The sequence below is a fragment of the Tachypleus tridentatus genome, chromosome 7, assembly GCF_004210375.1.
Source record: "Tachypleus tridentatus isolate NWPU-2018 chromosome 7, ASM421037v1, whole genome shotgun sequence".
Classification (NCBI taxonomy): domain Eukaryota; kingdom Metazoa; phylum Arthropoda; class Merostomata; order Xiphosura; family Limulidae; genus Tachypleus; species Tachypleus tridentatus.
The window spans coordinates 61,521,664-61,546,350 of NC_134831.1; the positions used below are offsets into that span (position 1 = coordinate 61,521,664).

A 24,687-nucleotide genomic window follows, 5' to 3' on the forward strand; every position below is an offset into this window, starting at 1 on the left:
CTCTGGCCCTCGTGTACCATATATAAATACGATTGGCAGTTGTAAAACCAACATTTCAATGAAGGAGGAAGAGGTTAACGAAACCTGACCCTCCTGGGTAGATAAACATCAATACCCAAATACCCATACAGAGAGAGAAAACAAAATAAACAAATAAAGCCAGACTTTCATATCAAACATATTTCACATAAAAACCTGCCTTTTGTAGTTGAGCTTTAACGCGTTCTTTTTATTTCTAGACATCACTTGCTGCTATCTTCTCTGTAAGAAAATCGGTTAACTTCCAATTAGCAAACTGCTGTCAAATCAGGTAAAGTTAGCGTCATTCGAACCAATCTCTGCTTCCAAACTAAGAACTCTAAAAATATACAATAATTTTGAATGAAATACATTTTAACTGCATCTGCTACAAATATTGCAGAGTGGCATAATTGTTTAATACTTGCTAACAGTAAGTTTTGCATGTTTTGTTAAGTGGAATCTTTTAAATTTTTCACTCTCTTTTTATATATATACATAATGAGATACAAAATGAGTTACATACGTTACAATACTCCAGCAATATAGTCTTACGTTTACTTACACCAAAGTGATAAAATATGGTCTACCTGGTCAGAGTTGATATTAACTGGTAAACAGAGTACAAAAGTAGTTTTCTTTAATTACAAACATACAAACTGTATTTATTATATGAAATGAGCATGTACACATTTCAACTATAAACTAATAAATAAAAATGACACTGTTGAAGTTAAAAATGTATCTCACAACGGTTGGTATTGGTATTAATACTTTTATTGATAAGGAGAGAACAACGTTTCGACCTTCCTAGGTCATCATCAGGTTAACTGAAATACATCATAATTGTGTGACTATAATTATTTTCTATTTGTAGGAATAATACCTGCCTTTAATAATTAGGGACAGCTATCGATTTGTAATACGGTATCGACTGGCAAACTGTTCTAACCAGTTAAAAAAGTGAATGTAATCTGCAAACAGCACGTGTTTCACACGAAACACGTGGTGGTGATGACTAGTCTTTCAGCATATTGTTGACACCTCTTTTTCCCGCTGATTTCTCCAAACCTGTTCGTTCCATTCGCTGTGGTTTCGCTAGATAGTAGATAGGAACAGTGGGAATCGCGTTAATCTAATCCATTTTTTTTCACCAGTCATTGATTCATTCCGAGAGGCTTCTTTCGTCTGCGTTAGACGTGCTTTACGACTGATCATACAGCGAACAAAGGTTAATCGGATTTCTTTTCCTAGCCCTTTTCAGGGCTGATAACGTTAACCTCGCGCCTTATTACTTCGATGGGTCCGAATAAGTTTCAAAGTCGTCTGACATGCACGCAGCTCCAATCCTATCCCCGGAACAGTTTCGTGCTTTACAACAGGCGGCCACTAAAGTTTTTTTCGAGGTGACGACAGAAGCGTCTGTCTCGCAGCAATCTCTACCCTCGTCAGACACCGAGGGAGCTCAATCACTGCTCGACCTTAATTCACCTGATGCTAATGACCCGATGCTTGTGAGGTCACCTACCCCGATCAAAGAAGCGTCACTAAACTAACAACTCCGAAGGACAGCGGAAAGGGGGAATCACGTGTTTCCAACTCCCCCACCATGGATTCTAGTATCACCAGGACAGCAAATCTCGGCCCTCCAGATATTATCATCGAAGGTGTGATGCCGATCTTCAGACAACGGACGTTGCAAAAGGACTTAAAAATCTATTTCCAAAAGTCCAGTTCCACGACGTCCGAAAAATGCCTGAAGGGGGTATTGTTGTCAAAACCACACATCCAAGACACTACTCAACCCTTTTCAAGCCTTGGCCGCCCTCAGCTTTCCAAGGGGCCACAATTTCTGTACACGTCCCTTGTGCCACTCCAGCCAGGTCGTAGTAATCAGAGAGGTACAACATAATATCACCATTGAGGAACTATGTGAAGAAGTGCTCATTCAGGAAATTAGCCCGCTTCATCTGGAGCAAATTAAATCATTCCATACTGGTATGCCAACCCTATTAATACGCCTTACTCTGCAAGACAAACAGAAAGCTAACCTACACCTACAAGGGGGTATCAATCTGTGGTTTTCAGACCACAAAGTTGAAACAGCCAAACAGTCAGTCAACCACCGTGTTATCCAATGTTTCAACTGCCAGAAGTTCGGGCACCCCAAAGCCGCTTGCTCAGCTACGGCCAGATGCGTACGATGCAGTGAACAGCATCAAGTCTCTGACTGTCCCAAATCACGTGAGGATATGAGATGTGCAAATTGCCAGGGCCGTCACGCGGCTTCATATAAAAGATGTTCCAAATTCGTGCAAGTTGCACAAATAAGGAGAGGTTCAGGCCAACTGGACAATACTAAATCAACTGTAAGCCAACAGTTCCAGCATGGAAATACTCTGGCTAAAGGACGTCCAACAGCCGGGAACAGTCAAGCTGAGCCGGGGAACAAACCCTCTCAAGCAAAAGTCCAGCCGAAGTCGTATACAGAAGTAGTCACAAGATTAAAAGCAAAACGACAAGAGAGGGAGGTTCAATCACCTCTACAATATGTGAACTTGTGTGAAGCTTTAATCTATTTTGTAATTGAGGTTGCAGAGGCATCAATGAGAGACCCGTTCCTTGGAATGGTCTTCTGTCGTGAAGTTTGTCAAGCGACAAGTTTCTACTTCCAGCTCCCAGGAAACCGCCACGAGTCCCTGAAAACGCTCATAGAGGAAAGACGCTTTATGGATGCCAACAGTCCTAGGTAAGTATGGTTTCCATTCTACATATTCTAAATATTCAAGGAGGCTTACACCACAAGAAGTTCGAACTATACGAAACTTGTCGTATATGTGGAATTGACATCATATGCATAAATGAAACTTTTCTAAACAAAAATAGCAATTTCAGTCTGCCATTATTATTTCTAGCCATAAAGACAACAACAGAAGAGGTGTCGCACTACTTCACAAAAACAACATCAGCGTAACATACGATGAAACAAGTAGCGCCAGTCACAACAAAGTTCTAGTATGTAGATTCGTCCCTGTTAACACACCTGCATTCACAATAGTTTCAACATACGTATTCGCACGTTTGTCCGTAGACACAAATCTATTCCAGCAAATTCTCAACAGGAACACATCAGTCATTTTTATCAGAGATTTCAATTCTAAACACAGCAACTTTCTACAACAAAACAAACAGGAACAGGACTATTTTTAATGACTTCATTGAAACAAATGACCTCTCGGTCCTTAACGATGGTACACCAACAGACACACTTGTAGACAGCACGCAAGACATTTTAGATCTAGCCATTTCTACACCGAACCTCTTACCACATATATCTAATGTTCGTGTACTTCACAACATCACAATAAATCAACTGGGAAAACTTTTGTATCTCAATGAATGAGAGTAAGGAAGATCCAGCAGCTTTCTGAATAAAAGTTCAAATCAATATATAACAACTCTAAGATGCAAGTCAACTCTGTCATTACATTCCGTGGCGCAACATCCACAACAATGGTAAAGCCAGTATATTTGCACAATATCTCGAGTCTGCCTTTCAAACACCAAACCTACATCTTTCGGCGTTAACCACTATCATACAGTCAATAACTTCATAGCTAACAACCAAGATATTTTCCAACCCAAATTCGCACACTTATCTGACAATGATGTAGCTCACACCCACGCTGATATATCTCGCCCTATATCATGTGCTGAACTTAAAATACACATTTCTAACTCAAGAACACTGCCTCTGGCGAAGATCAAATTAAAACATTATTCTTAAAAACCTCCCAGGCACATATACACACTACTTCACTTCACAACTTACCATTAGCAACAGAGTATTTCCCTAAACACTGGAAATCAGCGATAATAATAGTCATCCCTAAACCAAGCACTGACCCACAGAATCCTGCTTGCTACTGACTCATAAGTCTTATGAATTCCACAGGTAAACTGTTGGAAAAAATTATTGACAGCCAACTCACGTTTTTCTTAGAAACCCACAATATCATTAACGACACAAAAGACAAACTAGCGACCATTTAGTTCGACTCACTGAAACAGTATTTCAAGCTTTCAACCGCAAACACATGACAGTAGCAGCGTTTTTGGATGTTAAAAAAGCATTTGATTGTGTCTGGCATAACGGGCTACTATTCAAATTACACAGTCTACAAATCCCACACTTAATCATACGGTGGATATCGAGTTTCTTATCTAAGAGACAGGCAAAGGTACGAGTGAATCAGGCACTCTCACATTGTTTCACACTTAAGGCTGGCGTCTCGCAGGGTCTGCTATTAGCCCATTACTTTATATTATATACGTTAACGACATTCCGACCCCCAAACTTACATATACTTATGCGTTTCAATATGATGATGACGTGGCAATTTGGAGGTCTACCAGTTGAACCGGCTAATTGCCAGGAAATATCCACACCATTGGAGTTTGCAACCATGCTGGAGCCATACAAGGATGCCTTCATGGATCTCGACAAACTTGTATGCATCGCTGTGACCCTGCCTGTCACTTCAGCTGCCTGTGATAGAAGTTTCTCATGTCTGAAGCTTCTCAAGACATACTTGCGCAACAGCAGTGGTAACAACCACACCAGCAACCTTGCTGTCATATCACTAAACTTCAAGAGGGCAAAACAACTCGAGATTGATGCTGTTATAGACACATTTGCTGCCAATCACCAGAACAGGCGCATTGTTTTGAAGTAATATTGACTATAAACACAACATGATGAACGATAATTAGCCTGATAGTGACCTTATTTTTCTTCAGAGTGTATTAACGTCACATGGGATAATTCGTTTCTCCTATGTAAGCTCTATCTTTATGTTATATTTCTTTTGATTTGTAGCTTTACTCTTAATGGTATATTAAATGTTCAATCTGAGCTAATCTTGATTTTCTTTATTATTATGTATTACCTTGGGTGGAATTTAGGTGAGCTTCCTCTTTTACATATACGCATATTTTCATAAACAGATTATTTCTAATTTGTAATAATGAATTATTAATCAGAGTATGAGTTTCCAATGAAAACTGCATTGAAACCGCAGTTCAAAATAACACACCTTTCTGAAATGTACCTTGGTATTTACATTATTATAATTTACCATCTATACTTCATATTGATGGCATTTTGGGAAGTCCTCCACAGTTTACCTCAGCCCCCCTCAGCTTCCCACCCTGAGGAAAATATCCTGGCGCCACCACTGAGAATAAAAATAAAAAACTGAATCGACTCACAATAAAACTACTCAATACAAACACTAAATTCACGAAAACAATTAAATTTGTAGGCATAACCTTCAATAGGTCACTAGTCTGGACCAATCATTTCAGTCGCATTCGTAAATCAACCGAGCAACGCATTGCATACTTAAGGCAGATCGGAGGCACCCATGCTGGGTGTTCTCCGGAATCCCTCTTAATCATTTATAAGGTATGTATTAGGTCACAAGTCGAATATGGATGTATGGTCACATGTAACATGTCACACAATATCTTGAACAAATTAGAATCCCTTCAATACAGTGTGATCAGAATAGCTTATCGCTTACCTAAATATATTCCCCTACCATATTTAACTACCTAAAACAAATACCAGGATCCGCTAACTTGCAGTTAAATATTACAGGTCTGCGAAAGTAAGAAATTCTCTCACGAAACAGTTTTCCAAATTAGTCGCTACACCAAACTCATGGCGCATTTACAAATCTTCTTATCACGTTTCTGACACTTAAATTCTATACATATATACTAACTTCAATCCCTGTTCTAGGTTTCACCTCCAGTTCCTCGATCCAGCTGTCAGCTCAGGCACTTCCCAAGTAAATTGGTCTGGGAAGTGAGTGTGGGTTCTCTCGAGATTTTCCCGTTTCCCCCACATCAATAATTTGGCATCGGATTTATAGATCCACGCCGATATATGATCCTAAGTCATATATCGGCCGTTGATTTTGGAATATTCACGCAGACCGGGTGCACGTGGCCGGTTTTTCGCTTATCATTTGTATCAGCACGATTTTTGTTCTTTCGGTTATTTCTAAATAGTTAATTTTTTAATTTTGTCAATTTATTTATTTTCTTAAATTAGTTTTTCTTTTCTTTTTCTCTTCGGATCGCTCGATCTAATCCTCAAATCAAAAGTGGGGCGAAGAGGAAGTATCTTTCTGAGCACATCTGGTTATCTCCAGTTCCTCAGAGAACTGGAAATTTTAAGCCGAAACAATTGTCAGTTTTTTGTTTTGTTTGTTTGTTAATCCATTCATACGCGTCATTAATTAGATTCCAAGGCATTTAGCTGCCTTAAGAGTCATAGTTACACTTGAAACAGTGCAACATTTATTTAATCAGAGAATAATGTTGAAACATTATATATCACATTTTGACGATCAGTTATTTTTCCTTTTGGCATCTTTCAGCATATTGTAAGGTTGTGTGTGGGTTTTTCACGCTTCAGAGTAAACTAAGCTTATTGACTATATAGTTTGAAACGTTCTTAATCACAACTATAGGCCTGGCATGGCCAAGTGGGTTAAGGCATTCGACTCGTAATCTGAGAGTCGCAGGTTCGAATATTCGTCACACCAAACATGCTCGCCTTTTCAGCCGTGGGGCGTTATAATGAAACGGTCAATCCCACTATTCGTTGATAAAAGAGTAGCCCAAAAGTCGGCGGTGGGTGGTGATGACTAGCTGTCTTCCCTCTAGTCTTCCACTGATAAATTAGGGACGGTTGGCGCAGATAGCCTTCGAGTAGCTTTGCGTAAAATTCAAAACAAACAAACACAACTACAGAGATTATCTTACATTCCGGGTTTCACTTTCACCAATAATTTAAAAACCAGAACACATTATATCATATAATGATTCACGTTGTTATTTGTGACCCAGCGTGTGATGTTTGTTTAAAGGTTATATTTGTTTTGTTTTTGTTTTCAAAAATATAAATCTATGTTTAATCTAAGGTTAGGATATAATGTATTCACGCTATTTTATTGTTTTAATATAAATCTATCTGTACTGATTTAAAATGTTAACTACTTTTTCAGTTTTTAATATATATCTATTGTAAAGATTATGTAGCTTATTTAAATTATTATATATACATACAACGTTCAAATTGACTTGGTTCCGATTTACATAAATAGTTTATTTTCATTAAAAGTTTTTTATAATTATTGCACTCCATGTTCCTTTGGTAGACTACTTCTTTGTGGGTCGAACATGATACTAACTTTGCAATATGTGGTTGTTGCAGCCTATAATAGTTATATATCAAATTAGACTAAGTGACATTCTAGTACGAAATTACTACACAACTTTTATTGCAAGAACTGGAAGGGGTCATTACTAACACTGAGCTTGGGTAGAGGGAGCTAGCGAGAAGCGTCACACTGAAGTAAAAGATTTTCTGTGAGAACCTAAACAACAAAAGCTTTACTCAGATATTCTAAATTTTATATATAAAAGGTATTTTTATTAGTATTTCCTATCTTTTCCCAATATAGCCCTCTAGTGATTAAATGACACGTCTTATGGCTACTAACGGTAAATACCGGGTTTCGACACACGTTACGAGCACAGACAGCCCATTGCATTGTGTTGCTTTGTGCTTAACTACAAATACACTTCTCAATATCCATTTTCATATTTATACTAGAGAAAGAGCTATAATTACATTATTCCAATTTTAGTAAAAAAAAACATTGCCATATCATAGCGGGATTGACTGTCACTCTTAAAACGCGTTCATGACTGAAAGCGCGAAGAGTACAGTCTCAAACCAAAGACTTTCTGTGCCTACTGCAGCGCCACTTCAATAAATACAAGTGTTTGTTTGTTTGTCTTTTGAATTTCGCACAAAGTTACTCGAGGGCTATTTGCGCTAGCCGTCCCTAATTTAGTAGTGTAAGACTAGAGAGAAGGCAGCTAGTCACCACCACCCACCTCCAACTCTTGGGCTACTCTTTTACCAACGAATAGTGGGATTGACCATCACATTATAACGCCCCCACGGCTGAAAGGGTGAGCATGTTTGGCGCGACCGGGATGCGAACCCGCGGCCCTCTGATTACGAGTCGCACGCCTTAACACGCTTGACCATGCCGGGCCAAATACACGCCCCTACTTTGGGTAAAAATATTAAACATGCTCTTCTTTCGGGGCTCCCGAGTGGTAGGGTCCATGATGTAGCTGCTTTTTCTCTCCCAACCCTTAATATGTACCTGGTGTTAACCATGTAGCCCACGTTCAAGTCTGTTGAGCAAAAGAAACACGCATTTTTCAGTTGATAAAGGCCAGTTTTTAAAGTAAAGCACAATTGCTTTTAAAAGATTTTACCTTCCACAATTTGGCCTGTAAGTTGTTTATTCTTATCAAATTATTAGGATAAAGTACAACAGTTACCACTTTATAAATAATAACCTAAAATTTACATTTATTGTTAACTGACCTCTCAGTCGCCTGATATGTCGATTATTTATTTTCAAAACATGAGTACTACAGTATTGCGTTGCACAGTTATATTTCCTCTGTAATTAATCTTTCAAGGAAATGGCTTTATCGATAGGAGAAATGAGAAATGGGATAGGAAATTATCAGGTGAAACAAGTACAACGCATTTTGAGTTTGGTATAAACTTCCCGTGCTGATAGTAGCCCTAGCTCTTGTTTAAAAAGAACAGACCAAAAGTCTATTCTGAGTCGCTAAAGTAAAACAATAAGTTTATTTATAAAGTGGGCAGTGATGTAAGTTACGTTTTTAAAAAATCTTTATCCAAACTAAATTTTCTGTTAAATACATTTCGCTTTTAACGGATTTCATTGAAAGTCATTCTAAACTCTGTTCTAAACATTGTTCATTATGTCCCTAGAATCTGTCTCATTATACACATTACACATGTAGATGTTTAATATAACATGAATTTCGTAGTGTTTTTGTATTATATTTTGAAAATAATTATTTTAGTATTTATAAATTAAGAAGACTGTATTTATATAGTTCTGTACAGTTTTTTGTATTTGTTAATAATTATGATACTAATAATGACAAACGTATTTCTTCCATTTTCGTCTCCTTTGGTTATTTCTGAACACCATTAAAGGTTTGTGGTGTTATGGTTTCTTCCCCGATTCTAGGAAAATATGTTCTTAACCATAAGCCCTCAGATTTAGCGATGAGCAATTGAGGGCTTATAGCACTAAAAATTCAGTGTCGATATATGCAATATGTAGAACGCAGATAGTTCATTGTGCATTTAATAATGTCAATGACAAATACAAAATACATCTGGCCACTAAAAAAAATTCGTTTTCTTTTTCATGATGTAAATAAATAATTATTGGCTTTGTTAATCAACTTTAATACATATTCTAAATGCCCAAAAATATATATCAGCCACTTTTTATTAACATTTGTTTATTTTGAGCAAGGTTTTCGTGTATATTTATATCATTAGTTATAAATGTACTAACAATTTTTACTTACACTAGCTTAGAAACTTTTCAATGCATTGTAAATTCAAAATATAACGATCTTTTTAAATATAGCTGTCATTCCTCCCCATGCAGTAATTGGACCAGTTGATGCTGTATTTTGCTGGAGTAATGGGGTCACATACTTTTTCAAGGGAAACTGCTACAAGACGACTGACTATCCATAAAACCAAAAAACTTTCTGGATGCTATTTGGTTTCTGCTTGGGGAGAAAAATATGACCTTTCTCCATAGAGTAGAAGAATGCTGTTGTGGATTGATCTGTTTTTGTTTAAGTTTGGCCTGTTTAATTGTGTTATTGTGATTGTGTATCAAAATTGTAATATTTATTGCTATATTTATGTTATGTTATAAAAGAGTTTTTTTTTAAATCTATAATAATAAATTACGTTTCACATTTGGTTTATTCTTAAGGTTGTATGCTGCTGTATACCAAACAAAAGCTGAAGATAAGAGAATAAACAGTAGGAAAATCTGAATCCTTCACAACGTTTTCGTTTCAAATTGGGGCCTGGCATGGCCTAGCGCGTAATCTGAGGGTCGCAGATTCGCGCCCGAGTCACGCCAAAACACGCTCGCCCTCCCAGCCGTGGAGGCGTTATAATGTGACCGTCAATCCCACTATTCGTTGGTAAAAGAGTAGCCCAAGAGTTGGTGGTGGGTGGTGATGACTAGCTGCCTTCCCTCTAGTCTTACACTGCTAAATTAGGGACGGCGAGCACAGATAGCCCTCGAGTTGCTTTGTGCGAAATTCAAAAGACAAACAAACACTTTTTGAGAAAAAGGATCTCAAATAACAACTTGTATTTTCCATCACTTTCAATAACAGTCTGCCAATGTTTCAAAATATTTTCGATATATCGCTTATTAAAATCAGGTGGTTTGAGACAAAAAGGTAAAAAGGCTATTTTTTAACTAATCCATAAAAGTAAACTGTTTTTCATTGAGATGATGTTGCAAGCTTTTGAAAAGATGATAATCTAAAGTAGTGCCACGAGAATAAGGAGGACTGTGAAGTTTCTACCAGCCAAGCTATCCACTTTTTCTGTAAGTGATCCTAGTGGTGTGTGGACATGCATTGTCATGGTGGAAAACAACTCCTTTCCGATTCACCAAAGCGGTTTTTTTTTAGTGCAGTGTTCAGTCGATTCAGTTGCTGACAGTATCGTTGAGCAGCGATTATCTGGTTTGGTTGTAACAATTCAAAGTGTATTACAGCACCTTTTCCCTACCAAACACTAAGTAAAACCTTCCTAGGGTGCAGGCTCATTTATGGCTGAGATTCAGCTGGTTCTCCCGCACTAACCCACTGTTGGCGGAGCTTAACATTTTGATATAGTACTCATCTCCAGTCACTATGCATTTCAAAAACGAAGCTTGAAAAGATGTTTTCTCAGAATATTAGCTGACAACTCATGTGGTACCCATTTTCCCAATTTTGAAACCCTACCAAGTTGTTGCAAATGTCGATGGACATTGGAAGGAGATGAATTGAGTTTGGGGGCTAATTCTTCAACAGTTACGTTACAATTCTCCTTAAGTGTTGGTAGAAGCAAGTCATTATCAAACTCAACAGGACACTCAGTGCATATGTCAAACTGCAGTCACCAGTTCTAAACTTATTGAACCATCTTTGACACTTCCTCACATTTCGAATGTCATTACCGTTCACCTCTTGAATGCTTCACGTAGCTTCCGTAACACGTTCCCCTTTTCTGAACTCGTAAAACGTTATATGCCTTATGTGTTCCTCTGACTTATGAACTGACTTACACTTAACGCTATCAAGTCATCCCATATAACTTGTATGACTTTAAGAGTAACTTCATTTAGCCAAGAAATATGCAATTAAATTTATCCTAACCCCAAAAACGACATTACATATGGGATGACCTGATATTTACTTTAAGACCATTGCTTTGTTCTATTGTATGATACAACAATATTAAGATACCATACTGCCAATTCTTGAATTACTCTTCACCAGGGAATAGTAGGATTAACCTAACATTATAAGCCTTCTGTGGGTAAAAAGACGAGCATATTTGGCAAATATAGAAACAAGCAGATTGCTAACCAAGTGCCCTAACCACTTACAGAGAAAGCAGTAAGTCAATAAATCTAATTGCCATTGCAATTAATAGTGGGATTTAACAGTGATGTTTATGACTATAAACATAGCCCTAGCCCCAAAGACCATACTGCGATCATGTGAAAACCGTACATGAACCATGGACCCTCTTATTCGCAGTTCTGCACGCTAACTCCCAATTGGGAATGCTTCAATTAGTTTGTTTTCGTTACGGCAAAATTATTAAAGTACAATTGAATTGGCTGTCACATAACGTACCCACAGATAAAAGGGTAAATGTGTCTGGTGCAAGGTTTTGATCCCATGATAAATGAATTGAGAGTCAAGTACCTTAATCACCAGGCTATGCGAGGCCGAAAAAATTATCAGTTTCCTTGAACTTGAAACCTCCAAAATGTCTTTCGAGTATGAAGTTATAGTTTCGACTGATATAAATCAATACTAATATGTGTATTTACAGAATGTAGAAGAAGTAACAGAGAATCACGAACATAATAAAAGTCAGTAGAATACAATACATTATAAACTGAGCAAAGCGTGTAATACAGATAATTACTTATGGTCTTGCTTTGTTGGTCACGTTACAATAAAGAATAAATTCAATTAATGAACCCTGAGCCATTCAAATCGTGATCGGTGTGTTACAAGAACTAGTATGAAATACCTTAGTTCGTTGCAAGGTTTAAACGTCACTTTGCGATTTACACAGGTTCCATTATACCAATGAAGCTTCTCCACTAACCCCAATTACTTCTACAACTACCTCAAAAGGGCCCTTTGCAGAAATCAAAGCCCGTTAGTGCACCTGCCCTTGGTACTTGAGAACGTATGCCACGTTTGGTCCCAATAGCTTGTGACCGTGTATGATCTCAGGACGTGGTTTTGGTTATAAGATCTAGGAAGATTCCGAGCTCAGTGGTCATTTCACTCTTTCAATAAGTGTGGTTTAAAGTGGTTCACGGTAACAACGTTCGCGCATTCATGCAACCGTCTCATGCGCAGTAAGAACGTCCGTAATTTTATGAACATACCAGTGGACCTTTACTAGCCATGTTCATGAATAGAAGCCCTGCAGTTGACACAGCGGCGTATGTATAGATAACGCTAGAGACTGGATTTCGATATCCATGATGGGTAGAGCACAAATAGTCCTTTGTTTAGCTTTATGCTTAAACCAGAAATAAACCATGAATTTAAAGTAGAATCTTCCTCGCTAATACTTCGCCTATGTCGCTTTAATTGCTCGAAAGCAGTTGTTTTTGTGTTTTTTTTTTGCTGGATTCTGTTTGACAGTTCCTCTCGTTTCACCCCCTTCCATCCTTGTCAGAGGTTTTAACCCTAGTTACAACAGAATACTGCTTTTATTTAATCAAGAAGTTACCCTTATTATAACTTTTTGGAAAGGGTAGTTTTTGTAAAAAGAATTCGAAGTGATCAACTCGATTAGATTTGCTCCACATCAGGCTCGGAAAGCGTTGACAGAGATAGCTAAATTACACAATCAACTGATGTTGAAAATACAGAAAGAAAGTGCTGATAAAGAGTACTCAGCTTTTGATAAGGACAGTACGTGTTACTAACTTTGATACAAATTTTCAAACTACACAAGCATTGGAAAGCTCAAACAATGATACACAGGTAGTTAGAAAAAACAACATAAAATAAGTACTATACCGCATCCACCTCAAATAATTCAAATGCAGCTCAAAGCGTTAGTGTCAGTTAAAGGAAGACGCACAGAGATAATAAAATGAAAATACTAATTGAGGGTGTTCATGGTAATTACACATAACCTGAATTAACCTCAAAATTAAAATATGCAAATCCATCACAGATATTAATACAATTTAAACGGTCCTGGTCAAGGGAGCAAAACTAAGAAAATTTTATTACAACAACGGCCACAAAACGCCTTCTAACCCGAAAATATAAGAGTACACCTGTCAGAAAATAGAACTCAGGTTAAAGCCTTCATAACTACGGGCATAAATTGTTTTTGTGCAGTGGGAAAGGTTAAGGAGGTATTGACTTCCGTGGAAATAAGCCTTAAAGGTTGAAAGGATCGTATCTGTAGTGACCAAAGCAAACACAAACTTAATAAAAGTCAGAAATTAAAATATAAAGTTCGCATAAGCAACGGCATAGCAGTGTGGCACCAGAGATAAACAGTTGAAATGGTACAAACCCAAGCAATTAAAGTCTGGCAGTAACTACCTCAGATCTGGCCATAGAGCTATAGCGTATAGACTAATGTCCCTTTGCTTATGGTGCGGTGAAAACAATGGGTTCGCATGCACAAAAAAATTCAAATGCAGTAATAAATATAAAACACCGATCCAGCTCAATGCCGTAGGTGTATATGTGTGGAATTATCGCTAGAACAATTTATTTATTTAGTTTTGGTTATAATTGAAATGATGGGAAAACATTAAACATGAAGTTTAATAGTAGGTAGCCAATCAGCGATTTATAAACACAAGAAAGCGATGAAACAAAAGTCTCTCTTCTTCAGATGTGACCTGTATACAAAGCCAGTGAGTATGTGAGCGATGTAACAAAAATCTCTCTTCTTCAGATATGATCTGTATACAAAGCCAGTGAGTATGTGAGTGATGAAACAAAATCTCTCTTCTTCAGATATGATCTGTATACAAAGCCAGTGAGTATGTGAGTGATGAAACAAAAATCTCTCTTCTTCAGATATGATCTGTATACAAAGCCAGTGAGTATGTGAGTGATGAAACAAAAATCTCTCTTCTTCAGATATGATCTGTATACAAAGCCAGTGAGTATGTGAGCGATGTAACAAAAATCTCTCTTCTTCAGATGTGACCTGTATACAAAGCCAGTGAGTATGTGAGCGATGTAACAAAAATCTCTCTTCTTCAGATATGATCTGTATACAAAGCCAGTGAGTATGTGAGTGATGAAACAAAAATATCTCTTCTTCAGATATGATCTGTATACAAAGCCAGTGAGTATGTGAGTGATGAAACAAAAATCTCTCTTCTTCAGATATGATCTGTATACAAAGCCAGTGAGTATGTGAGTGATGAAACAAAAATATCTCTTCTTCAGATATGATCTGTATACAAAGCCAGTGAGTATGTGAGTGATGAAACAAAAATCTCTCTTCTTCAGATATGATCTGTATACAAAGCCAGTGAGTATGTGAGTGATGAAACAAAAATATCTCTTCTTCAGATATGATCTGTATACAAAGCCAGTGAGTATGTGAGCGATGTAACAAAAGTCTCTCTTCTTCAGATATGATCTGTATACAAAGCCAGTGAGTATGTGAGCGATGTAACAAAAGTCTCTCTTCTTCAGATATGATCTGTATACAAAGCCAGTGAGTATGTGAGCGATGTAACAAAAGTCTCTCTTCTTCAGATATGACCTGTATACAAAGCCAGTGAGTATGTGAGCGATGTAACAAAAGTCTCTCTTCTTCAGATATGATCTGTATACAAAGCCAGTGAGTATGTGAGCGATGTAACAAAAGTCTCTCTTCTGGTTCAAGATCAAGGCCATGGATGTGATTTTGACAACTATTTCGAACAAACGGCACCTATTGATGGTGACATGAGATTCATGTATTCAAAGCCCTGAAGAGGTTTCTTGATTCATTTTCATACAAGTATGATGGGTGGAGAAACCGGAGAAAACTTGCTTTTATTAGTAGGGACCGAATGGAAGTCCGATTAGTGCCCAAGATGTTAGCTTGAAAACATTGAATGAGTGATGATATTGTAGTCGAGACACATGAAAATGCTAGGAATGTTATGGTAGTATATCTAGTTACCCATAAAGCTAACCACTCGTCACACATGTGATAGGTAAAACTTCAGAGAGATCTTGGCCTCAGCTGCTTTATTTGTCTTGTTCATAATGTTTTGGAGTGTTGAGTGAAGTTGTTGGGATCACTTGGTCATGGTTCTTCAATGAGAAGCACCTTCTGATTTAGGTAGATACAGAGACTTGTAGGTTGGGATTATTGGAAAAGACACTCTGGGTTGTCGTACTGGGAAGTTTAGAGGGAGGCGTCTGGAAAACGGAAGAGCATCGCGGCGGTTGTGGTCGGCAGGTTCGTCAGTAGGAGAGGCGTTGTCATTGGTGGTAGTCCAAGTAGTCTTGTTTTATTGTTTTGGTCGCGGTTTTTCTCTCCTAAAGTAGAAGAAACCAAAGATAAACTTCTAGTAAATGATAAGTCCGTGGTCCAGGTGAATGTAGCTTCAACTTTGGTAAATGATATCGTTCTTATTGTTGTCCTGGTGACAATACGGTGAATGTCGTGGATCGTCGAAAGGTAGACGGCATTGAAAGATTCACGGAATTCTTGAGTAGTAATGAACAAGTCCACGTTTCTCTAGAAAACAATGCCAATAGGTTACTACTGGTAACTGGATGACATTTGACGATGGACTCCGAGTTCCATGGGGCACTAAGGTAGTTAAAATATTCTAGGATCAATGGTTGAATATAAAGTTCTACCCCGGTGAAGTCGGCGTGTTCTTTCTCCAATTATTTTCGGCAAGGGTTTGTATTTAAAGAAATCACAGATGTTCCTCAACGATATGGTAGTAATAAGACGATCGATAGTCAGCAAGCTGAAAACTGTATCCTGCATTTTAATTTGGGTTGGTGAAGAATTTGTGTACTTTCTACATATAAGAAAAACCAAAACAAAAGTTAACCTTAAAAAACAAGAAGTCATAGTCTTAGAATAATTAAAAACTAACAGAAAGATACACATAACGAGATCTGACAAACACGATTGTGTTTGTAAATAAAATACCTGAGAAAGCAGGTTTCAACACCTTACTAAATGATGGATCATACACCGAATTCAAAGTTAATCCCACCAGTAGAGCTCTTCAAGCATTAGAAACTGGTTGAAAGTTGTCCTATTCTCACAGCTATAAAACTTTCCTTATCCTCACACATTACTAAACCCCCAGCGTTTTTACGTCCTATCAGAAGTTCTCAAAAATAGCATTCCTAGATCCATAGTATCTAGCATAGGCTCACCATTACAAAAGTTTGCTAAATTCTTAGATAAGAGAATAAACCCTTTACTTGAAATAAACCTATATTCTCTCAGAAATCATCTAGAGTCTGTCACTTTCAAGTAGTGAAGCAATATTATGTGGACTGCTAAAAACTGGGTTTCGATACCCAAAGCGGGCAGAGCACGGATAATCCATTGTGTATCTTTGTGCTCATCTGCAAACAAACAAAACTAGACCTTGTCAATAGAATCATAAACTTCAAAGTAAACCAAGAAGATATCTTAGTATATTTGACATTAAATCTTTATTTACCTCAATAACTGTTGTAACGGATTTACCGTTATACATTTATTTTAATATCTATGTTTGTTGCAGTTTGATGTATATGACGTATATTATTTGATGTGTAACGCACAAGTCTTGCCAATTTCTAGAAAATTCTTGAGAGTAAGAATAAACAGTATTTGTTTTACAAAAACGCTAGCTTGTTTTCGAACATTGTTGAACCTCCGAGTCGAGTCTCGCTGAGTGGGTATTTGGGTATTGATGGTCAATACCCAGGAGGGTCAAGTACATTAGACCTCTTCCTCCCTCCCGAACGTTGATAGCGTCTGTCGTTCAGGGATTTGTTTTATTATAGCTTTGGGCCAGAGTAAAAGTATAACACCGTACTCAGGCCCATTTCAGGGCACAGTCCATGCATGGACGCACAAGAAAAGGTTCGTTTTTTACCTTTAATTTTTTTTTTTTTAATATATTTTCTGTATTTTGTCTTCTCTTTGATTTTCATTTTGATTTTTTGCATTTTTCATATATATATATATATATATATACTTTATTTTCATTTAATATATATATATTTTTTGTATTTTTCTCCTTTTTCTTCTTATGTGGCTTTTCTCCATGGAGAAAATGCTACTACTACTAGTAGTAACAATAAAATTAAAATAATAATAATAATAATAATAATAATGAGAAAATTTAGGATAATTAAAAGAAAAACAAGGATTAAGTGTCTAGTGCAAGGTGGCCAGCTTGTGCAACATTCCTTAAATACATGTTAAAAGGGAGAGGTATTTAGGACTATTTACATCATGTACGTGGTATCTGTCGAGATCACACATTAAATCATTCTTATGCCAATTCTTATTGAAATATTTTAGAGAATTATGCAAGAGTCTTTCAGATATTGTGTCTGTGTTCGCATACTTGTGCATAAATGTGGATGAGGTGCTACGTGGTACTTTATATACCAAAGTTAGAACTGAATTTTGTATTCGTTGAAGTTTCTGTAAATGTGTGGGTGCTATGTTGAACCTCCGAGAATGTCACCTTAAAATATACAAATCGATGCGGTAAGAGACATATTATTATTGGTCAGTTACAATCAGTATACTGTAAACCACGGAAACTATAGTTATGATTAATGCTTATTAGTCGGAAAAACTACAGAATTTGACCAGGAATATTTATAGATTTGGAATATTAAAAACCGTTCAACTTCAATGAATTTGCTTCAAATGTTAGTATTTATCCGAGAACATTAAATATTTTCATTGGTAAACAGTCAGTGACATAAGGCCAGCCAAGTAAGCTAGCTTAAGTAAGGTGTAACAATATCAAATCAGAATTAATTTGCTTATCGTGGACCTGGATCATTGTTAAAATATTCAGTTCGAAATCGGATAAAAGACTCAGTATTGTTTCTAAGTTTGTGACACTGTTCTATAATGACAAATCATTATTTGTGAAAACTATTTGTAATAACTGTTATTATAGATTGTATTGTTATTTGTACAATAAATGTATTTTTGTTAAGAAAGAAAATAGTGTATCGATCTCGTTGGCAAATATCAAAAATTTAAAACATACTAACATGTAATTAACTTCTAAATTAAAGTTTCTGGTTATTTAAAAGTATGTGTTTGTGTGTTTTTCTTATAGCAAAGCCACATCGGGTTGTCTGCTAACCCCACCGAGGGAAATCGAACCGCTGATTTTAAGGTTGTAAATCCGTAGACTTACCGCTGTCCTAGAGGAGGGCATTTGAAAGACCAATACTAAAATACGTAATATAATAAATTGGAGACTCGTTCGAAATAAATTATAATACGTAACACAGTAGAATAAGCCTTACACAGTCTAAGAGAAAAACTTGAAGACGATTTTGTAACAGACCACCTTATTAAGCTCACAGAATACTGCTTAAACAACCCTTACTTTACATACGAGGGCAGGTTCTACAAATAAAATGATGGATTAGTGATGTGATCCCGAGTATCCGTTCTACTGACTGACCTCTACGTGTCAATTCTAGAAGAAGAACTGTTTAGAAACAAATTCATTCACATCGAGAAACATGAAATGTGTTTAAGATACACAGGTCGTCGAGAGCATGCCCATGCTGGGTCAGTAATATCATCGGGACTCCTTTCATTTTATTTATTAACTCTTGCTGGTTTTTTCCTTTAAAAATTAGATGACAGATATTTACGAATCCATAAGAAAGCTGAAACCATTTTAGTTCATTAAGTAGAATGCTTTTATACTGAGCTTTTGAATATCTCACTGTGGGCCACTCAGCAGTCTTGAAAATACGGCGACTCGGGAAAGATACAGTGCCCAATTTCATTAAATTCTTAAACACTTTGAGATTCAAAGTCATGATTTTCACACGTGAAGCAGAATCTAACAGTTGGCTCCACTTTTTTCAGAGGTTAATATAAAAAAGGGGAAATACTAAAGTTATCACCAGGTGGCCCCATTTTGTCACCATGCTGCCACACATAAGATCTGTCATAGAAAACAGTCTCCTGCTTCACGTAAGTCGTGTTATACATCCCATAGAAGTTTTACACCAATTGAACAGAACTGCTTAAAGAACGTTGTTGCATAACCAAAAGGTTTCAATCCCAGTATCACGGATAAAGCTTGCATTAAACTCAGAAACCACAGAAAATATTATGTTAAATTTAATCTTTAACCTATCAAAAACATAAAACATAGCAAGTTTGTTTCATTCCCTCCTACGCCAGATATTGCCAGTGAAATTACTAGCATATTCAACAAACTGAGCTTTGATGTGAAAACTGCATTTAAACCTTCATATAAGATTGACATCTTACTAACACAAAATAATTTATGCTAAACGAATAAAAATAAAACTTATATACAAACACTCTTTGTTAACCTGAAGATGACCTAAGAAGGTGGAAATGTTGTTCTGTACCTTACTTTGATTAAAGTTTCGATACCCATACCAGTCGTATTTAGAATACTTGATACATACGTAGTGTCCCGTGTGAATGTGGAAAGAAATACATGAGACACCAATGTCGCATCAGTAGAGGTGAATTTCAGATATCTTCCTTAACGTATCACCAGTATAAAACTGGCCACAAAGTCGCTTTGGAATGAAAGTTTTCTCCTACATCAACCAAAACTAGAAATGAAAGAAACTGTTTAGAAACTATAGAAATCACCAAAGCAACGACCTCTCAATAACTCGCGACAGTGGCTAAAAATGCTATATTTAGTAAGGTCCATTCCATGTATTCTTTCAACTAGTGACATCATTTTCTTTATATTTAATACCTGTGTTTTTTTAAATACATGTAAGCTCTGTATTGCTTAGTACTGACCTTTAATCTTAACAAATTCCTAATTATTACACATCATTTTTAATCCAAGAACCCACTACTTGTGTAACAGCCTTGGTCACTGCAGACAGTCAAAGATCACCTTGCCTTTACTATGCATCTGATGTCACCTCCGTATACGTATCACGTGATCCTGACTAACCGTCACTCTCACACCAAGTTCAAACCACAGTTAAGATCAGCTCTCCTTTTCTTCACTTCGGTGTTTTTCCCCCCGATTGTTGCACAAGTTTCGGATATTTATTCAGATTGTATGTAACTTATCCTTGTAAGAAGGAATTTTTCAATAAATGTTCTCAAAGTTTATCGGTATTCATTATACCTTTCTTGTAGCGTATGTTATCTTTTAATTTGTTGTATGGCCAAACCTTAATTTTGCATATGGGGCTGAAGAGAAACAATAGTTTCTAAGTGCTCTTTATGGGCTTGTTAGATATAATCATACCCTAAGAAGACAGACCAAAGATCTGTCATTTCATGTTGTATGTTATACCATCAATAAAAGTATTCCTCATGTTGGAATAAAATGATTGTTTGTCTTAGAGCAAAGTTAGGTTGTCAGTTGTGTCCACCGAGGGGAATCAAACGCTTCAGTTTAGCATCCTAAGTCTCAAGCATAAAGTTTTACCATGAGAAAACGAAGCCATGGAGCTAACAACGGTATGTTTTCAACATAGAAACGGATCCACTTGGTACTGTTAATCTATTGTACTGTAATATAGTGTAAGCTAAGGGGAAAGTAATGTTTATATAAGTTTGTTTCTTTATTAAAGTTAAGCATAAGCTATACAATGGGCTATCTACTCTGCCTACCACGATATCGAAACCTAGTTTCTAGCGTTGTAAGTCCACAGACATTCTACTGATCCACTAGGGGAGGACGCTTATAGAAGTGACGAATCATTCATGCATTGCTACATTACACTAAAAAAAAAACTCGATCACGTTTAACATCTGTCTTTTAAAGTAGCTAAACTTTCACTTTTATCTTTATCCTTGATCATTGTTTTTTCGTGTTTTACTTCAACGTTTGCGTATTGTGATTTACTTTAACTTGACAATTTTATTAGAGTGATTTCGATTAACTTAAATTTCGAGAAATGTTTGTTTGGTATGAGGCTTCGTAACTTAGTTCAGACTCCAACTTTAGAGTAGATTATGATTTATTTTAAACAGTAACGTGTCATTTGTTTTATTGTTACTTTGGGTTATTTTCTATTACTTAATTATAAGTACAAATAACTAGTTAGTGGTGGGCAATGAGTAGTCAATGCGAATTTTATGACATATTCACTGACAGAAAAGTTATCCAATGTTAATTATCGCGTCTCTCCTGCTATTCAGCTAGTCTAGTAAGTTACGTGTTTATCTATGTACTAACTTAATTAAATTAGGCGTACCCTTTACAGTTTATATCGAAACGTTGTTTGTATACCTGCGTTATAGCTTGTATCAAAGTGGACATAGTATATACCAAAGACTAGAGAAGAGGTTTGAGTTTAACTTACAGTGAAACACATCAACTGATAATAGTTTTTAAATAGTATAGTGTTACTCTCTAGATGTCGAGAGGCACATATCAGAAGAGGATGTGAAAAATTTAGAGTAGCTGGAGTACCCGTCCATTGGACGGGGAACATAACAACTCGTTAGTAACAAATAATATGAAATTGTACTTTTTTAAAATTAAAAACATAATAAGCATTAAAAATGCAATAAAAATACGTGAAAGTAGTAATACTGAAAAGAAGGGCATTCTGTTTTCAAGAATTTTAACAATAATGGTTACATAGTTCGTTCTAAGACTGAGGAATATACACCAGCGATATTTTTCCGAAATTATATGTGAAATTACAAAGGAACCTATTCTGCGTGGTCTTTCTCGTGTTATCCTGCAATACTGTGTCAATTTAGGAGCAGATTGGGCAAAAACTGAAAAATGGTATTTGATGCAATTATATTGTTTTACTCTGCTATCCCTGGATATGAAATTATTTTTGGTATTGGTGTATGCAGAGGAAGTCACGTACGCCACGGCAGGATGACGAGGCTGAATCATACATGAAATGGGGAAGTGGTTACTAGTGATTTCATCATGTACTTTAAAGTTAGAGATTCTGTTTACTGTGTCCGTGGGTGCTATGATGAAATCAAGTACATCGTATGAGCCGTTGGCAGCTGAAAAGTGTGTAGGTGTATGGTCGTTAATTAGTTGCATTTTGTTACTAAAAAGAAAATTTTTTATGCACAACCCTCTGCGTGTGTTTCTGTTTCCCCTTAGTTCTGTATGCGGAGAATTAAAATCCCCAATAATAATTGGTTTGGGTTTGCGATTTACACATTTTTGAAGGAAGTTAATGTCAATATCTTTAGATGGTGAACAATATATGGCTAGAATCGGAATAGTTAGCCGGTTGTTAAAGTGTATATTACAAAAAGTGGTTTCATTTATGTTAGATCTAAAGGAATCTTCTATTGATATTAAATGCGAAATTTCTGTGCTAAAGTAGGCTATTATACCTCTGTTGTTTTCTGAGTAAGGTATGCTGTGCGTGATGAATCCGGGGATTGTGGTATTTTGTTTCTCTGTGCAGAGTGTTTCTGATACGATGATAATGTTGGCATTTATATGTTTGTTTATGTTGTGTATTTCTATTCATTTGTCTTTGAGGTTTCCTTGGCAGTTAATGTGTAAAATTTTAATGTGTTGTATCATTGTGTTGTTTTACTTCCCTTGCATGAATTTTAAGTGAAAGATGGTGTGGTTTGAGATGGGGAAAGTAATAACTTGCAAGGCTACAAAGAGCCTTGAGTGATTCGTGCCTTGATTCAAATACAGGGAATTCATTCAATTCTATTAGCATTGCTAATAAATTTCTAGTGAATTCTGTGGGGTTGAATGTATGTGTTGTTTTCGAGCGTGTGACGTCTGCGTATGTACGTGTTAGTTAGTTGTGATCTGTGGGTCGTTGGAGTTTGTGATCTGTGTGTCTGTTGGAGTTTGTAGTAATGGTTGTTTAGTGATATGAGTGTCTGTTGGAGTTTGTTTGTTACTGTTCGTGGTTTTGAAAATAATTTTGTTTCGTATCTGAGTGTATTTTGGGCAGCCTTTGTTCGAAAACGTGTGAAGGTGACTTTTATGTTATTTGAATCTGGTTTCCATTTTTCTACTTGTTTCTCCAATATAGAAGTCGTGGCAGTTATCACATTGTATTTTATAAATAATGTTGGTGTGGTGTTTGTCAGTGTAGTTTTTACATAGTATAGACCTCAGTTTTGTGCCTGGTTTTTGAATAAATTTGGTATTAACTGGAATGTCATATTTTGTTATTAGTTTTGGCCAAATGTTGGTTATTTGTCTGCTGATGTTGGGAATATATGGTATGCAGCAGTATATGGTTTCGTGATTTTTTTGATTCATGAGATATATTTACTTTTGTTGGTTGATTTTGCTTTCTGTCAAGGTGTGTGTGTATAATGTTTTCTACGGTTTGTGGAGGAAACTTATTGATGTTGATGAAGTATTGTTTTATTTTGTCTAATTCATCGTTAATTTTATCTGGTGAACATAGTTTTATGGCCGTGTTTATTTGGTTTCTTAGTATGTTGAGTTTTTGTTTTGTTTCATGTGCTGAGTCTCAAGGAATGTATAGTCCAGTATGGGTGATTTTTCGGTGAATTTCTGTTTTGAATTGTGTGTCGGTTCTTGTAATTTTGAGGTTAAGAAATGATATTTGATTGCTTTCTTCCTGTTCACATGTGAAGTTAATGTTGGGATGTATAGAGTTAATGTGATTGAAAAAATTAAGTGTGTGTTCTGTAGATCTGAATAACGCAACCGTGTCATCTACATATCTGTACCAGTATAGTGGTGGATGTAATGCTGTGTTAATTGCTTGTGTTTCAACTTGTGTCATAAAAATATTGGCTAGAACTGGTGATACTGGGTTGCTCATGCTTAGGCCATTTGTTTGTATATAGTTGTGGTTGTTAAACATGAAGTTTGTCTTTATCGTGGTGAATTCTATGAGGGTTGCTAATTGGTTGCTGGGAATGTCTATAGTTGGGTTAGGGTCTCGGATATAGAGTTCTAAGGCTATCTTGCAGGCTTCAGTGGTTGGAACTTCTGTAAAGAGGGATATAACATCGAAACTGGCCATTGAGGATTTATGATCAACTTGATTTAGATTAGTCTTGAAATTAAAAGAGTCTTTGTTGAATGAGCTGGCTGATGTTACATATTTGGAGAATGCCCATGCTATGTATTTACCAAGATTGTAATTAAACGATTCATATGTGGACATTATTGGTCGTCATGAACAATCTGGTTTATGAGGTTTGGGGATGCTGTATTTTTGTGGTGTGCGTGAGTCGGTCTTGTG

General features: G+C 36.5%; 1 protein-coding gene across 4 annotated transcripts; it reads left to right on the forward strand.

The window, feature by feature from the left end:
• The first annotated feature begins 1,150 nt into the window (after positions 1-1,150).
• On the forward strand, positions 1,151-13,060 carry LOC143255794 (uncharacterized). Of its 4 annotated transcripts, none has more exons than XM_076512018.1 (2): positions 1,151-2,767; positions 9,597-13,060. In XM_076512018.1, the coding sequence occupies exons 1-2, from the start codon at positions 2,019-2,021 to the stop codon at positions 9,631-9,633; spliced, it is 786 nt and encodes a 261-aa protein (XP_076368133.1). In that variant the 5' UTR covers positions 1,151-2,018; the 3' UTR covers positions 9,634-13,060. The 4 variants fall into 4 exon arrangements, 2 of the variants coding, with proteins under 2 accessions (XP_076368133.1, XP_076368134.1); XM_076512019.1 differs by having other exon boundaries at positions 9,618-13,060; XR_013030848.1 differs by lacking the exon at positions 1,151-2,767 and adding an exon at positions 8,509-8,795.
• The last annotated feature ends 11,627 nt before the right edge of the window (positions 13,061-24,687 follow it).

Excerpts from the sequence above, each read along its gene's own strand:
- LOC143255794 (XM_076512018.1), top strand. The coding sequence starts at position 2,019 with ATGCCAACCCTATTAATACGCCTTACTCTGCAAGACAAACAGAAAGCT. Across the intron at positions 2,768-9,596 it reads ATGGATGCCAACAGTCCTAG|CTGTCATTCCTCCCCATGCA; the intron begins GTAAGTATGGTT and ends TTTTAAATATAG.